The 15,964-nt window shown below is 52.5% G+C and overlaps 3 protein-coding genes across 5 annotated transcripts in view; 2 read left to right on the top strand and 1 right to left on the bottom strand.

Moving 5' to 3' along the window:
- Positions 1 to 7,572, top strand: part of ERCC1 (ERCC excision repair 1, endonuclease non-catalytic subunit) — a 15,506-nt gene extending 7,934 nt beyond the window's left edge. The window contains exons 7-10 of one of the 2 annotated variants that reach the window (XM_007458523.1): positions 5,280 to 5,379; positions 6,750 to 6,821; positions 7,063 to 7,131; positions 7,453 to 7,572. In XM_007458523.1, the coding sequence (XP_007458585.1) occupies positions 5,280 to 5,379; positions 6,750 to 6,821; positions 7,063 to 7,131; positions 7,453 to 7,506 (295 nt within the window). In that variant the 3' untranslated portion in view covers positions 7,507 to 7,572. The remainder of the gene's footprint in view (positions 1 to 5,279; positions 5,380 to 6,749; positions 6,822 to 7,062; positions 7,132 to 7,452) is intronic. The other variant, XM_007458524.1, reaches the window with a different exon arrangement.
- Positions 7,573 to 7,685: 113 nt separating this feature from the next.
- Positions 7,686 to 9,803, bottom strand: POLR1G (RNA polymerase I subunit G). Its single transcript, XM_007458525.1, has 3 exons — positions 9,770 to 9,803; positions 9,243 to 9,384; positions 7,686 to 9,072 (listed from the first exon to the last, which is right to left on the bottom strand). Exons 1-3 carry the CDS (start codon positions 9,801 to 9,803, stop codon positions 7,686 to 7,688), a joined length of 1,563 nt encoding a protein of 520 aa, XP_007458587.1.
- A 6,099-nt stretch (positions 9,804 to 15,902) lies between these two features.
- Positions 15,903 to 15,964, top strand: part of PPP1R13L (protein phosphatase 1 regulatory subunit 13 like) — an 11,370-nt gene continuing 11,308 nt past the window's right edge. For both annotated transcript variants that reach the window (XM_007458527.1, XM_007458526.1), the window contains exon 1: positions 15,903 to 15,957. In XM_007458527.1, the coding sequence (XP_007458589.1) occupies positions 15,903 to 15,957 (55 nt within the window). The remainder of the gene's footprint in view (positions 15,958 to 15,964) is intronic.

Below are 15,964 nucleotides of genomic sequence, written 5' to 3' on the forward strand. Positions count from 1 at the left end.
AAAACAAGACAAACCTAGACACCATAAAGGAAAAGGTTACCCAATTTGAGTAAATTAAAAATTTAAAACTTCCAGATGGTAAGAGATACTGTAAACAAAGTTAAAAGACAAGTGATAAACTAAGAGAAAATACTTGTTATATATATATAAAACAAAGACTTATGATCTCTAATTTATATATGTATATATATATTTTAAAGTTATACAGTTCAAATATATATAAATGTTTATATTCATAGGAATGTATTTAAACATTTATTACATATTTATGTGTATGTGTACACACACACACACACACACACACACACACACACACACACACACACACACACACACACACACACACACACACACAAAGAGCCTCTTACAATTCAGTAAGAAAAAAATAGCCCGACTTTTAAAAGTCTAACGCAGGTTGCCAAGAACACATGAAAAAACTATCAACCACACAGCTTATCAGGAAAAGTAAATTTTCAAAGAATGAGGTGTTATTTTTCACCCATTAATTTGGTGAAAACGTCAGATGGATAATATGAAAGGGGCACCTGCATGTTTGGTTGGCAGGAGACTTGACTGGCTATTAAAACAGAAGATAGACATACTCTTCAATGCAGAAATTCCCCCACTCGGAATATCTCCCCTTCCATCATCCCTCCTTGGGTGTGCAAACTCACAGTGGCATGGGCCTTCCTGGCACCATCCGTGCAGTAAGCTGCAGGACCAAACAGCATGATATTTTAATTTATGTATAAAAGGAAGGAAAATGAGCCATGTTTATGAACAGATACACTTGTGAATAAACTGAAGGGGCTCCAAAGGGTCCAAGCTGTGAACAGTGTTGAACCTTGGGAATGGCACAAGGGGAGGTCCTGAGGGGAGGGAGACTTCTATCCTCTGCCCTTCTCTTTTCTTCTGAATATGAAATGGTTAGTTTCTTTTGTTAAAGAATAGGTAGCATATTCATGTAGTTAAAAAATCAGAGGTGATTATATGTATACTATATATATATATATATTATGTTAAGTATGTATAAGTATTATAAAATGTAAGTATATAAATATTATGTGTATATAAGTATATATGAGCATATACATAAGTAATATATAATACATACATTTATGTTATATATTTTATAAGTATATATAATATATACCTATATCACATAAGTATATATATTAAGATATATTAATCACTTCTGATTTTTGAGCTACTTATATAATATATATATATACCGTTTTTATATTGCTTTCAGATACTGTATATGTGTATACAGTATATATATAAATGGTAGTATATGCCCTTAAAAGTCTCTCTCTTCTGCCCCTTCCCTCCTACTCTACTCCCCTCACCCTTACAGGTCACCATTATTGTTGGTTTCTTTATTTCCTTCCAACGTTTCTATAAAACGCAAACACGTGTGAAAACATGTTAATTTTCTTTCTTAGACAGAAGTAAGCCTAGTATATATACTGTTCTGTGCCTTGTGTGGTCACGTCATTATCTGGAGGTCTTTTCTATATCAGTGTAGAGAGCAGCCTCATTTTTTTTTTTTTTTTTTTTTTGCGGTATGCAGGCCTCTCACTGCTGTGGCCTCTCCCGTTGGGGAGCACAGGCTCCGGACGTGCAGGCTCAGCGGCCATGGCCCACGGGCCCAGCCGCTCCGCAGCATGTGGGATCTTTCCAGACTGGGGCACGAACCCGTGTCCCCTGCATTGGCAGGCGGACGGTCAACCACTGCGCCACCAGGGAAGCCCCTACCTCATTATTTTTTATAGCTGTGTAGTATTCTAATATAGTGTCCACATAAAAAAATTAATAGACTTTTTTTTAGAGAAATTTTAAGTTTATAGAAAAATTGATTGGAAAGTACAGAGAGTTCCCACATACCCCCTCTCCCCCTGCACACAGTTTCTGCAATTATTTATATCTTGTATTAATTAGTGCAGTACATTTGTTACAACTGATGAACTAATATTGAGATACCATTATTATTAACTAAAGTCCACAGTTTACATTAGGGTTCTCTCTTTGTGTTTACATGCTATGGGTGTGATGTGTCCATAGTTACTATTTTACAGAATAATTTCACTGCCCTGAAAGGTCCTCTGTGCTCCTCCTTTTCATCTCTTTCTTTCCCCAACCCCTGGCAACCTCTGACCTTTTTACTGTCTCTGTAGCTTTGCCTTTTCTAGAATGTCATATAGTTGGAACCATACAGTATGTAGCTGAAATAGAAGAATCCACAGTACTCCTCGTGTGTTTGGAAAACCCAGTTCTTCATCCTGTGCGTCTCCTTCACTCCTCGCACAAAGCCCTTCACTGCCGGCCACCGGATATGTGGGGGATTTTCCCCACACCAAGCAGTTCTCTGCCAGCTGGGTGTCCTACAGTTTAGCTCAGTTCTGACACTGTCTACCTGGAGATACCGTCAGATCCCACAGGTCAAGGGCTCGCAGCACTGCCCCATCACACACGCACTGCAGGCGCCAGTCGCAAGCCCAGGTAATCCCCTGTGCTCTGACCAGCCTGCTATAGGTCAGGACCTCCAATGACCCCTTCCTTAGGTTTGATAATTTTGCTAGCGCAGCTCACAGAACTCAGGGAAACACTTACTTCTGTTTATCAGTTCATTAAAGGATATGATAAAGGACATGGATGAAGAGGTACATAGGGCAAGGTCTGGGAGGGGCCTGAGCGCAGGAGCTTCTGTCCCTGCGGAGCTGGGGTGTGTCACCCTCCCGGTGTGGATGTGTTCGCCAGCCTGGAAGCTCCCCAAACCCCGGTACTAGTGTTGGGATTTTATGGAGGCTTCTCACGTAGGCATGATCACTTATTAACTCCATTTCCAGCCCCTCTCCCCTCTGGAGGATCAGGGGTGGGGCTGAAAATTCCAAGGTTCTAATCCTGGCTTGGACTTTCTGGCTACCAGCCCCCATCCAGGAGCCATCCAGAGTCACCTCAGAGGAACAAAAGATGCTCCTGGCGTTCTTATCACTTAGGGATTTACAAGGGTTCGGAGCTCTGTGCCTTTTTGGCTTCATTGGATCTTCGTTGCTGTGCGCGGACTTTCTCTAGTTGCGGTGAGCGGGGGCTGCTCTCTGTTGCGGTGCGTGGGCTTCTCATTGCGGTGGCTTCTCTTGTTGCGGAGCATGGGCTTTAGTAGTTGTGGCTCGCGGGCTCTAGAGTGCAGGCTCAGTAGTCTGGCACACGGGCTTAGTTGCTCTGCGGCATGTGGGATCTTCCTGGACCAGGGCTCGAACCCGTGTCCCCTGCGTTGGCAGGGGGGTTTTTTTTTTTTTTTTTTTGCGGTACGCGGGCCTCTCACTGTTGTGGCCTCTCCCGTTGCGGAGCACAGGCTCCGGATGTGCAGGCTCAGCGGCCGTGGCTCACGGGCCCAGCCGCTCCGCGGCATGTGGCATCTTCCTGGACCGGGGTATGAACTCACGTCCCCTGCATCGGCAGGCAGACTCTCAACCACTGCGCCACCAGGGAAGCCCTGGTAGGCGGATTCTTAACCACTGTGCCACCAGGGAAGTCCTAGCAATAGGCTTTTAAGGTTCCTCTATGTCTTTTCATATCTTGGTAATTCACTTGCTGTTTCAGCTATATAGTATTTTCATTTTCATCTGTATAATATTCTACCGTGTAGATGGACCAGCTCTGTAGCCCCCTAATGGTGGACACTTGGGTGGATTTCCAAGCTTTTGCTGGTACCAGCAACACTCCCACTACTTCCCTGAACCCCAGGAATGGGTATTTAGGCCAAAGGGTAAATGTATTTGTCATTCTGTGCCCTCCCTGGGGGTCTGTTGCCTCTATACTGTTTGACTATTTGGAAAAATATATTTATGTATTGATTGTATATTAAAACAAAAGCAAGTGTAAACATTGCTCCTTCTGTTGTGGGAAGTAGCAGTGGAGCACAGAGCCCAGCCAGGTGAGACGGACCCGGCCAGGTGAGACGACGGACCCGCTGAAGGAGCTGCCTCCCTCGCCAGCCGCGCCATCTTGGGCAGTGCTGGTCTGTTTCCCCCTCTGCCTGATGGATTGAAAATAACTGCCTTACAGCATCTCTCAGGAGAGCTTCTGAACATAAAGCGCTTTGGACAGTGCCCGGAATGCAGCTGGGACCCCACACAGGGAATATTTCCCATGTCTTTACATCCAAACTAGGGAATGTTTTGGACCCATTAAGTAAATGAGATCGACCTCCATCTGCGGATGTGTAAGGATGTCCTGATTGTGCTGCGGAGCAAAAGTGAAAGCAAGGAAGCGGATACAGCTCGCCAATTTGTGTGTCCTGAACAAATGATTAATAACAGTAACAATAATAATCCCCGCTACAGTGAGAGGAAAGCAACAAAGCCCATGGAAAAAACACAGAATTAGAAAAATGAGTGTTTCTTTCGCAAATATAAATCAACATTTAATCAATAAACATTGCTCACTAGCTAGACTTTGAAGGCTAAGAAAATGCCTCAAGACAAATACTTTATTTCCACTCAATATCCTCGAGTTCCAAAGAGAAAAAAGACCAGCTTTTTCCTGTTCCTTTATTCCACACACAGACAGTCCCTTTTAATGATTTAGTTGTTTCAACTACCTTTGAAACAGTTAATTACGTGTCAAAAAAAACCCCAGTGCCTAATAGGAAAATGAATGGCGATTGTGAAGTTGGGTTAGTTGTGGTAAAAGATTCAGCAGTCAGGGTCCGGAGCTTTTTCCTTTTGAAGGTGCGCTACGTGAAAAACCTTCAAAGCTCCATTTTTCTTGGTAGTGGGAGCTGACTGTTGCATGAGGTTGTCTTCCTGTGGTTGGGAAAAGAAATGGTATTTTTGGTTTTTCTGTCTCTTGAACCTGGCCAAACTCTCTGTGCACCGACCGCCCTCCCAGAAGAGCTAACATTTCTTAAATAGACTTCTAAGCGCCAGGCATGGCACTTAGCGTGGACTCGTTTGTCAGCTTAATTGTCAATTGTCCCCCACTTTACAGATGAGGAAACCGAGGCCCAGAGAGATGAAAACCATTGGCCCAGGGTAACTCAGGTGGGAAGTGGGGCCTGAACCTAACTGGTCAGGCTCCCAACCTCTGGCCCTTAGTCAGAAAAGATGTGTTAAGGTGCACCCACCAAGCAAGGGTTACCGCCAGGGGACATTTTGGGGGAGGTTGAGAACATTCATTCTTCTATACATTAGAGTTTGGAATTCTTGGAGTCAGCAAGTGAAGTTAATCTAAAACATGACCCCTCCTTCCCCTGACCCGAATGTCTCTCACCCCAGCCCTGAGGAGGCCGGGCGGTACCTGGAGACATACAAGGCTTACGAGCAGAAGCCGGCGGACCTCCTGATGGAAAAGCTGGAGCAGGACTTCATCTCCCGGGTGAGGCCACCCCACCTCCCTGCCTGGGCCTCCCCCTAGCTCCTCCTTGGGGGTTTGAGCTGTAGTTCTGATCTCGAGTCATACCTCTCCGTCCCCGACCCCACCCTCAGCTTCCAGTCCCTTCTCCTGCCCAAACAGCAGCAAGAGGGGTCTTCCTAAGCACAAACCTGATCCTGCCCTTTCCTTCTCAAAACCCTCCCGTGGCTCCCCAGTGCCCTCACCATGCTTTCCAAGGCCTTGCCTATTTGACCCAGCAGTCCCATCTGCCCCCTGCCCCCGCATTCTGTCGCTTCTCTGTGCCTGTTCCCTCTGCCTTGATTAGCCGCCTAATCCCATCTTTCCCCCATCTCAGCTCCACAAAGTCCTCCCGGATACCCAGGCCAGGTCAAGGGCCCCCTGCTGGGCTCCCTCAGTCCCAGCCCTATCTGGGTCACCATGTCTGGAACTGATTTGTCTCCCGAACTGGACTGGGAGCCCCAGGAGGGCAGGGCTGGGGCTGTCTCGATCCCTGCTGTGTTCCCAGCACCACTGAACACTCAGTGAGTGCTCAGGGAATATTTGCTGAACGAATTGTTGAATCTGGGCTCCAATGATGGAGTAATGGAGGATGTCCACAGCCACCCCTGAGGTGGGTACTATGAGGACCCCCATTTGCCTGCAAACGGAGGCCCAGAGAGGTCAGTTCCCTTGCCCAGGGTGTCACAGGGAGTAAGCAGCGGGGCCTGGTTTTGAACTCGGGTCCAACTTCAGAGCCTATGGTCTGTGCCCAGGGCAGAACCAACTCAAGATAAATGACGTTTATCTTCGAATCACATGACCAACACCCTCTCAGCTAGTTGGGGATCACTCTGAGATGACCTTTTTTTTAAAAAAAAATTATTATTTAGTTTTGGCTGTGTTGGGTCTTTGTTGCTGCGCACGGGCTTTCTCTAGTTGCGGCGAGCGGGGGCTACTCTTCGTTGTGGTGCGCGGGCTTCTCATTGCAGTGGCTTCTCTTATTGCAGAGCATGGGCTCTAGGTGAGCAGGCTTCAGTAGTTGTGGCTCACAGGCTCTAGAGCACAGGCCCAGTAGTTGTAGTGCACGGGCTTAGTTGCTCCGTGGCATGTGGGATCTTCCCGGACCAGGGCTCGAACACATGTCCCCTGCCTTGGCAGGCGGATTCTTAACCTCTGTGCCACCAGGGAAGTCCCTGAGATGACCTTTTAATCATCAGAACATATAATCAAAAAACATACCCCCAAAGCATTTACTGAGCTCCTCCCGCATGCAGGGCAGTCTGGGGACACAGCAGTGACCCAGTGCCGCCCTCACAGACTCAGTCTTGTTCTCCTTTCTTCCAATCCACCTCTGCCCCCTCCTTCCCTTCCAGGTGACTGAATGTCTGACCACCGTGAAGTCAGTCAACAAAACGGACAGTCAGACTCTTCTGACTACTTTTGGCGTAAGGAACAATACCCTTGTGCCGACTGGCATTTCTACCCTTTTTTTTTTCCCCCTTTGCTTTTTGAGGAAGCCCCCTGCGTACTCCCTTCTACCTCCCTGTCCTCTCCCCCATCCTTCCTGCCTCCCCTGCCCTCCTGCAGGATATCAGTTCCTTCCAGGAATATTTTACACCCCTGATCAACTGGGGCAGGGGAGTTTTGTGTTCACCTCCCCTGATCATTCGCTCCTGCCTTCCTCAGTCTCTGGAACAGCTCATAGCTGCATCGCGGGAAGATCTGGCCTTGTGCCCAGGCCTGGGGCCCCAGAAGGTAAGAGCCCTGGGAATGGGCTTCAGGGGTTGGGGGCAGGAGGGAGCCCCAAATAAATGGGACCTCAGACCCCAAAGTTCTGAGGTTTCAGAAGGCCCACAGTGCCTCTCCTACAGATGGGGAAAACCGAGGCCCAGAGAGGGTGTGGACCAGCCCAACCTCACACAGCCAGCCTGGGATAGAATCCAGATCAGGCTACTTCTCTCCTAGCCCCCCGAGTCCCCGCCAGGCTAGGAGGAAAAGAATCAAAAGCCCACTCTGATGTATCAAACAAATGGCTCATTTAATGACCGCTTCCTTTTCTTTCTCCCTCCCCTCCAGGCTCGAAGGTTGTTTGATGTCTTACACGAGCCCTTCTTGAAAGTGCCCCGATGACCTCTGCTGCCAAGGAGGCCCTTGGTGTTAACAATAAAGCACTTTCCTGGTCCAGGCTCAGGCTGGTGTGCTGGTGTGCTCAGTGGGAGTGGGGGTCTTCTCTGCTCTCGCCTTCTGATGGCCCAGGTGGCCACTTTCAGCTTGTCTGAGTTGCAGTCATCAGTTTCCCTGGCGGAGACTTACACGGGGTCCTGCTGCGGCTTCTTCCTCTTCCTCTCCTGTCCCGTGGGAGCCACCTCCCCAGACTCGGGATTCAGCAGCGGCTCTGGCACCTCCTCCTGGGATGCTGTCTCTGGTCCCCAGCTTTCCTGGCCCCGCTTCTTCTTCTTCTTGGTAGATGCCGGATCGGCCCCGGCCTCAGACTGGCCCTCATGTGGCAGCTCAGGCTCCATCATCTCACCTTGTGGGTTAATCATCTCAGTCCCTGGCTCGGTCGCTTTGTGCCCTCTTTCTTTCTTCTTTTTCTTGGTGGATGCTAGAGCTGCCTGAGGCTCGGGCTCCACCACCTCTGTCCCTGGCTCCATCATTGCATTCTGTCGTTTTTCTTTCTTCCTTCTCTTTTTGGGGGATGCCAGAACTGCCTCAGCCTGTGGCTCCGCTTCATGTGGCAGCTCAGGCTCTATCATCTCCCCTGGGAGCCCCGGAGGTTTCATCTCTGGCTCTATAACCTCAGTCCCTGGCTCCCTCATCACTTTGTACCCCTTTTCTTTTTTCTTCTTCTTTGAGGACGGCAGTGGGATGGCCTCCTCCTGCGGCTCCATCTTCATCTGCAGCTGAGGCTCAACTATCGTCCCCTCCACCGGCTCTATCCCTCCTGTCCCCTTCTGCTTCTCCCTCTTCTTGCTGGGGGATAGGACTGTCTCTTCCAGAGGCTCACTTTTAACCATGAGTTCCAGCTCCACTGTCTTTTCTTCTGACTCCAGCATCCCCATTTCTGGCTTGACCATTTCTACCTCTTTGGACTTCTTTTTCCTCTTCTTGGTGGTGGCTGGGGACAGTGCTCCCAGAGGCTCCAACATCTCAGCAGCAGGCTCTGTTGCCAGTGGCTCTGTCACCTCCAGGTCTTTCAGCTGCTGCTTTTTTTTTTTCTTCCCCACATCCACCTCTGAGGACCCCAAAGCTGTGTCCACCTCCAGGGCCCCAGGTTCATTCACTGCCTCCTGAGGAACTGAGGCCTCTGGCACATGCCTCTTCTTTTTCCTCTTCCCAGAAGCCAGTGACTTCAACGCCAAGACTGACCCAGGCCCTGTGACTGGTGGGCTGCCTCCAAAGGCACAGAACCGAGGCTTCAGGCCAGGGGGGATCTGTGGTGGGGGACTTGCTGGAATGGGCTGCAGCAGTGTCCCTGTTAGGGATTCCTGGGGACCCTCAAAGATCCTCAGGCTGCCCTGTAGCGCCGGGGCAGAGGTAAGTCCCCCTCCCACCTCTGCTGACGGGGCCAGCAGGGTTGCTCCTCCTCCAGCCTGAGGGCCACTGCTGCTGAGGACCCGGTAGCGGTGCCGCTTGCCTGCCAACTTGCCCTTCAAGATACGGGAGCCAGAGAGAGGCACGAGTCGCCCATTGAGGCTGAAGGGAGAAATGGGGAGGGCAGAAACTTGGTCAGATTCTTTTGGTGTGACGGGGCAGCAGCTGAGAAGCAGCATTTCTGGGTTCCCCAGGAAAGCCCCTCTAAATTCCCCCCAGGTTCAGCCACTGGGGTGAGGAGTATTCCTGCTAAGTGGCATGGGACCACTCACCAGTCTGGGGCGAAGTCTACAGGGGCCTGGATAAGCCACAGTTCTGTATCTGGGCCGGTCAACGCCTCCAAAGAGAAACGGGTGTGCTCTGAGGCTGGGGGTGTCGCAGTAAAGTTGGGGGGACAAGAAAACCGAGCAGCACCTGCAGAAGGGTAAACGAGAGTCTGCTGACACTTAACTGCTGGTCCAATCCTCCAGGGCGCCTATTGGTCCATTGGTCCCAACTTCCTGAGGGTCCCAATCCTCTTACCGCGACTTTCCTCTCCCGTCTGTCAACCAGAGGCGCACCTATATCCGCCGACCCAACCCTTGTTCTCTCCACTGCTGTTCCCGCCCCCCACCAAAATATTTTCTCTCTATTCTAATTCCCCGCCCCCCCCTGCCCGCCATCCCCCGGGAGATACACTCTCCGCTGATCCTGCCTCCGAGGGTGTCCCTTTTTCCGTCCGAACGCTCCAGGGTACCCCTTTTTCTCCTCCCGCCAGACAACTCTCTGCACCCTGTCGGCCCGCCGTGAAGCAACTCACCGCCGGACGGGGTCCCCGCCATCCCGGAACCCATGCCTCAGACCTAGCAGCCAGAGCCACTCAGGCCCCGCCGCCGACCACGTGGAACCAAAGGGGTGGGGCCTCATCTGGGAGCGTCCATGTGGCACCAGGGCGCGGGAGGTGTCGCTCGGAGCCCCCTCGCTCTGTGAGCACAAGTGGGGGAAATTTCCACTTGTGCACAGCGGACTACAGAGAAAGCCATCTTTTACCCAAAGCCTGCTCCCAAAAGCAGCCGACTCGCCTGTTTGGCGGGAGTTAGAGCCTCACCAGGTCCCGGAGGGTATCCCCACAGTCTCAGACATGATTTGCTCCAACGTTGCCTTAAAGGGGCAGCCACATTCACAGGACCTACTCTTAAAGAGACAGGAAGATCGATTGGACTGAAATTCTTAGAGAGGCAGGTAAGAGTCTAGGTCGGCAGGACTGTGCTTTCAGTGTTACAATCCCTTCTAGGGAGGCCCAGATGCCTCAGAAATTCAGAACTTGAGTGAGAGAGGTGGGAAAATGGAGGAATGGGGGTAATTCCTCCCGAGGGCGTTAACTATCAGCCAGGGGCGGGGCTCTGGGCTCCAGGGGAGCGGGAAATATAGGGGGAGGAGCCTGTGGATCCCAGGGCGGAGCCTCTGGACTCCCGAGCTGGACACGCGTGGGGCGGTGCGGACTAAGGGGCGGGGTTGTGGCCCAAAAGACGGGTAGATGCCCTCGAGGATTTAGTCTCGTGCGTGGGGGGACATTTCCAAAGGCTTTGAGGAAGGGAGAGAGAGTAGACGTCCTGACTAGCGCCCCTTCCCTGCCCTGGGGTGCGCGCAAGCAGCGGCACGTGAACGCCGATTTGGGGGACACGCCCACGCCCCTTCGCACAGGGACTGCACAGCGTAGGGCGACGGGCGGAGCCGCGGGACGGTGGCTAGACAGGGTGATCCGACTGCATTCCTGACCGGTGTGTCAGCGCTGATTCCCGCCCCCTCTGCCGAGATTTCGGATCCTACTTTAGAACTGGGGCGCCCACCTTCTCAGCGAGCCAGCGGCTGCTCAGAGAGGAGGAGGGTCAGGGGAAGAGGACGTGTTGCCTCCTCCCGGGATCGCCAGACAGTTCCCGCGCGTGGGCGAGACACCCGGGCCCTGCCCCTGCGGTCTCCGGGACTACAATTCCCAGAGGACGCGAGGTTGGGAGGCGCCCGACGTCGGTCGTGGAAGCTGCTGGGAATCGTAGTCCCAGCCTCCAACTTTGGGAGCCGTTGGTGGGAAATTCTGTAAAGATCCCAACCACCCTTTTTACCAACGGAGAGATTGAGGCTCAGAGACCCGAGGGGATACTGATTTTAGCGAGGCCCTCTTCTCGTCTTGGGGGCGGGATTTGTGAGTCTCCTCCAGACTCTATAACCTTCTACCTCTTTGGTGGCGTCCAAATCTTCTTTCAAGAAGGGGGAAACTAAGCCTGGAGGAGTGGGGCAGGGACTCAGGAGTTCATCTCCTGCAGCCACAGCGAGGTAAGAGTCTGGATTCTATTTACGATTTACGTAGCCAGGCCACCCTTGGCCTTTCGACCTTCCTGTCTGTGAAATGGACTTTGGGTCAATCCAAATGGGAACGTACCCATCTACGTCCTGCCCCTCCGGGACTACAAGTCCCAAGGTGCTCGAGGCGACCCCGGCTCCCCCTCCCCTCCGGGACCCGCCTCCCTCCGGTCCGAGTCACGTCGTCTAACCTGTTCCCGGCGCCTGCCCCGCCCCGTCCTCCGCTCCACGCAGCCGGAGCCGGAGCCGGAGGAGGACCCCCGGTGCCAAGATCTGCCCCGGATCCGTGAGTTACACCCCCCCCCTCCGGGGTTCAGCGACCCCGGTGGAGCCCGACACTCGCGTCCCTGGGAGGGTCGGGAGGAGACTCGGACGCCAGGTCCCAGGGCGGAGCTGGGGGACTCCAGGAACGTTAGAAAGCTAGAACTTGGATGCCAGATTTACTGGGCAAAAGGAAAAGGGGCTCGGATGCCTGAGTTCTTGGAATGGAGGGCTCAGACACCTTGGTCCCAGGGAGACGTTCGGAGACGTTCGGAAACGTCGGGACGTTTCAGTCCCTCGAAATGGGGGCTCTCGGAAGCCTGAGTCCTTGAGTAGAACTGGGGTATTAGATCTCTTGGGGAGAAATGGGAGACTCGAACTGCTGGGGCTCTGGAATGGGTGGCCATCCCTACCACCCTTCAGCTGCCTTCTCGACCGAGCCTTTAGGTCTCCGAGCAGAGTTAGGGGTGGGGTGGGGATAGTGGAACCCGGGTTCCTGAAATGATAGAACAAACTGGAGGCTGTGTCCCGCCATTCCCCCCACTTTCTGGCTCTGGGGCCGGGGCCAAGGTGGCAGGAGGGGAGTAGGACAGATATCCAACCTCCCCTGTGCTGCTGCGCGATCCCCAACATGTCATTAACCGGGGCGTCAGACCTGCCTAAGCAGAGGAGTGACCTCCGCCCGAGGGCTCCCCCTGGCGGGGGCGGGGAATCTCCTATTGTCCCATAAAGGTGGGAGATACCTGGGATTTGCAAAGGGCGTTCTAGAATCCAGGGCAGAATTCCAGAAGGTGGGGTTGGATTCTGGGGGGCTTGCATGGCGGGCACAATACAGCCATTACACAGAGAGGACGGAGGTAAACTGAGGCTTAGGGGTCACACTGGCAGCAGAGTTGGGGGTCAGGATTTGCCCTCCCCCTTCCTCAGCCGCTCTCTGGGCGTCGGGATACCATCCACTCCCACCGGATTTTCTGACTCACTTCTCTCCTAGGGCTCCTGGCCCTGACCCTGAGGTGAAAAATGTCACCTCCACTCCCATCTGTCTGACCTGAGGTAGTATGGGAAATAAGGGAGGATAGAGGCTAATTCTGGAGGTGTGTGTCTGTCCTTGAAGCTGGGGGAGGGCAGGGCTTGGCACCTCCCTCCGCCCGACTCCCCCTTCTCTCCATCCCCATGAGTCACGTGAAGGGATTAAACAAGGGGTGGAGCAGGGGGTTCTGATGAGAGAGGGAAGAACTTCCTAATGTCTGGGCTTGAAAGGGCATTTGGTGGTAGCCTGAGATGAAATAAAAAATAATAACTGTGGCTGACAAGACAGAGCTCACAGCGTGCCAGGCTCAGGGCTGGCAGGTAATGGATGGTTCCCATTGTCTACAGAAGTCTCTGGCAACTGCCCAAAGGTCTCACTTCCACTGAGGTTTACTGAGCCCAGCCCAGGGAATGACTTCTTTTTAGTCCAGTGGGGAAACTGAGGCTGGAGTGCGGGCACAACGCACACCCTAGGCTTTTGACACCTTCTGTCTGGAATCCTCCAGGGATTCCTGTGCCCTGGAATGGGCCAGAACTGGGGATGGCTAGAACTCAGAAAAGCAGGGGAGAATTTAGCATTCTGAGATCCAAGGGCTGAAGTCAAGATTCCAGGGGTTAAAGCTCGGGGCTTTTAGAATCTCAGAAAGATTTGAAAGGGCTGTTTTGGAGGGGAAAAATTACTTTGATTTTGAGCCCTCAGTCTGTTCCAGGCCTGGGAATTAGGAATCTTATACGTGTGAACTTTATTTTGTACCCTTCCCTGTTCTAAACTCTATACATAAATTATGTCATTCAAACCTCACACTTCTTTGAGGTGAAGGTATTAACTCCCCCATTACACACACAAGGAAACTGAGGCACAGAGAAGCTAAATAACTAGCCGAAGGTAGAGATTTAAAGAGGGGGAAGGGCCTAGGTCATTCCACAGACTTCCACAGAGGGGGGAAACCAAGTCCCAGACAGGGTGGAGCCTCTCCCAACATCTGTCTATGCGGACAGAGCTGGGGGATTCCAATATGGGTATTCCCAAACCAGCCTGGCGCTCTGACCCGGTTCCTACTCGGGATGATTCCTCCAGGAACCCCCCACCTCTGATATTTAACCCCAAAGAACCTGGCTGGGGTGCAGAAGATGCCGGGGAGGGAGACCTAAGGGCGGAGGAGAGGGGAGCCCGGCGGAGAGGACGTGGGGGTGGAGGACAGGGGCCTGGAGCAGAGGCGCGGCCCGCGCCACCCTTGACGCCCCGCCGGGCCCCCGCTCCCCTGCCGCGGGAGGTGCGGCACCTGCCCGGGCCCGCTGCGCATTCCCCTGCTCTGAGCTCAGGAGCTGTCCGTCCGCCCCGCTGCGGTCGGGCCGTGACCTGGAGCGTCCCCTGGCGGCCCTGACGCCCGTTTCGCCCGCCTCAGACCCGGGACGCGCCCACGCCTAGCCTTGGCATTTCCTTAGACCCAGAGGATGTCAGCGTCTTAGAATTTGGGGATCATGAAATCCCCAAAAGAACTATTCGCTACCAGAATGCTGGCCCTGGAGGTAGCATAGATTGTTCATTTTTATATTTTAACGAACACAGATGGTTTCCTGTGTATCTCTGAGATTCTAATGCGGGGTCTTACCTGGACCAGGGATCGAACCCTGTGCCCCCTGCAGTGAGAGCTCAGAGTCTTAACCACTGCACCGCCAGGGAAGTCCCCTATAGTCTCTACTTGTTGAGGCCTCAATTCTCAGAGCCTTGATTCCTCTTGAACCTTCTGGACAGCTGGATCCTCACAACTGTCCTCTGCGGTAGACTGCTATTTATCCTCATTTTACAGATCAGGAAACTGAGGCAGTCTGGTCAGGTGGGACAGTGGTGCCACCAGATTTGAACCCTCCTTAATTGTGCTTTTAGCAACTCCACTATACCAGACATTCACCTAGACTTTTAGGACTTCAGAATCCTGGGATAGATAGAACTCAGTGCAGGAAGACGGAGAAATCTAGGCTAGCCAAAGGGGAGAATTCTAGAATGTTCCAAAGATAGAATCTGGGACTGAGAACTTTCACACAATAGACTCTCAAGCCAAGGGTTTTAGCCTCTATCGAAATTTAATTACAACCTCAAGGCCCTTATAATTTCAGAATCTAGGCCTCTGAGAGATTGAGGAGGCCTCTCAGAATAGCTGATTTGCCTCCTCCTTTCACAGTTGGGGAAACTGAGGCCCAAGGAGTGGAGGGGACTCTTAGCCCAAGGTCACACAATCCTAACACACCCAAATAAGCCACCAGCCCCAACAGGTTCTGTTCCGAGCCTTCCCAGACTGAGGCCAGAATCAGCATGCCCCAGCCTGACCTGCTGCCCACGCCTGCACCCCAAGTCAAAGCTAAGTGGTCGGTTGATGTAGTGGGGAGGTGGCAGAGCTGGCGGGCGTGGTGGCTACCATGGAGATGGGGGTGGTGCTGGCCTGACTAGTTCCTGGTGGCCTGGCTCCTTCCCACTGCGTTGGCGGCCACAGCGGCCCAGCCACCCCCGGCCACCTCCCTGTTCTTCCTGTTGACGCTGGGTCTGTGTGAACACACTGAGTCTCCTCTGGGTGGGGACTCTGGGAAGAGAGAGCTGAGTGGTTCCCGTCCTCTGGAGCCCCTCCAGACTGATGGAGATGCCCCAGAATAACAAGTTAGGTACAGGTGTGAAATCTAGTATGCTGACCTCTTGCAGGGTGACCTGGAACAAATGTTTCTGAGCCCCACTTTCTGTTTTTGCTATGGAGGTTTTGATCATGGGATAAAGTATTAGCTGTAAAGCACTTGGCACAATTCTAAGGGGCAGTGTTCTCTCAATAAATGGTTGTTTTATTTCATTATACCCTCGAGTAACTAGCAAAGGTCCTGGCACATAGTCGGCAGCACCATCATTATTTTTGAAAAGATCCCCAGCATCTAGCACAGTGTCTCTTGGTCCCTAGTAGGCATTCAGTAATTGATAGTTATTATTATTGCAGCCTCTGTTCACTGTAATGTCTGTCACATAGTAGGTGGTCAATGGATAATTGTTGAAGGAATGATCACGTCTTATTAGGGCTGAGATAGAGAGATGGAGGAGGAGCCACGTAAAGAGAGTGAATTGTCCTTAGCCTTCCTGGAGGGCTTCGCAGGAGTCGGCATTTCCCGGCAGGGGAAGTGGTGGGTCATAGCGCTTCCAGTGGAAGGAGAGTAAAGGCACCGTCCCGCTCCTCAAGGCCCCGGGCTCCCTGTGGGCGGGCTCTGAGCAGGCTCTCCCCCGCCCCCCCTCCCCAAACGCAGGCGCCCCGCTGCGGCCAGCCGGCACCATGGACAGCGAGGCGTTCCAGAGCTCGCGGAACCTTCTGGACCTGAACTTCCAGTGTGAGCT

This window comes from Lipotes vexillifer, unplaced genomic scaffold, assembly GCF_000442215.2.
Source record: "Lipotes vexillifer unplaced genomic scaffold, Lipotes_vexillifer_v1.1 scaffold371, whole genome shotgun sequence".
In the NCBI taxonomy this organism is placed as follows: Eukaryota; Metazoa; Chordata; class Mammalia; order Artiodactyla; family Lipotidae; genus Lipotes; species Lipotes vexillifer.

What these genes read in the sequence shown, in the direction of transcription:
- POLR1G (XM_007458525.1), bottom strand. Translation starts at nt 9,803, where the DNA reads ATGGGTTCCGGGATGGCGGGGACCCCGTCCGGCG. An exon ending in GGCGGGGACCCCGTCCGGCG is followed by an intron (nt 9,385 to 9,769) that starts GTGAGTTGCTTC and finishes ACCCTTCTGCAG; the next exon opens with GTGCTGCTCGGTTTTCTTGT. An exon ending in GTAGACTTCGCCCCAGACTG is followed by an intron (nt 9,073 to 9,242) that starts GTGAGTGGTCCC and finishes TTCTCCCTTCAG; the next exon opens with CCTCAATGGGCGACTCGTGC.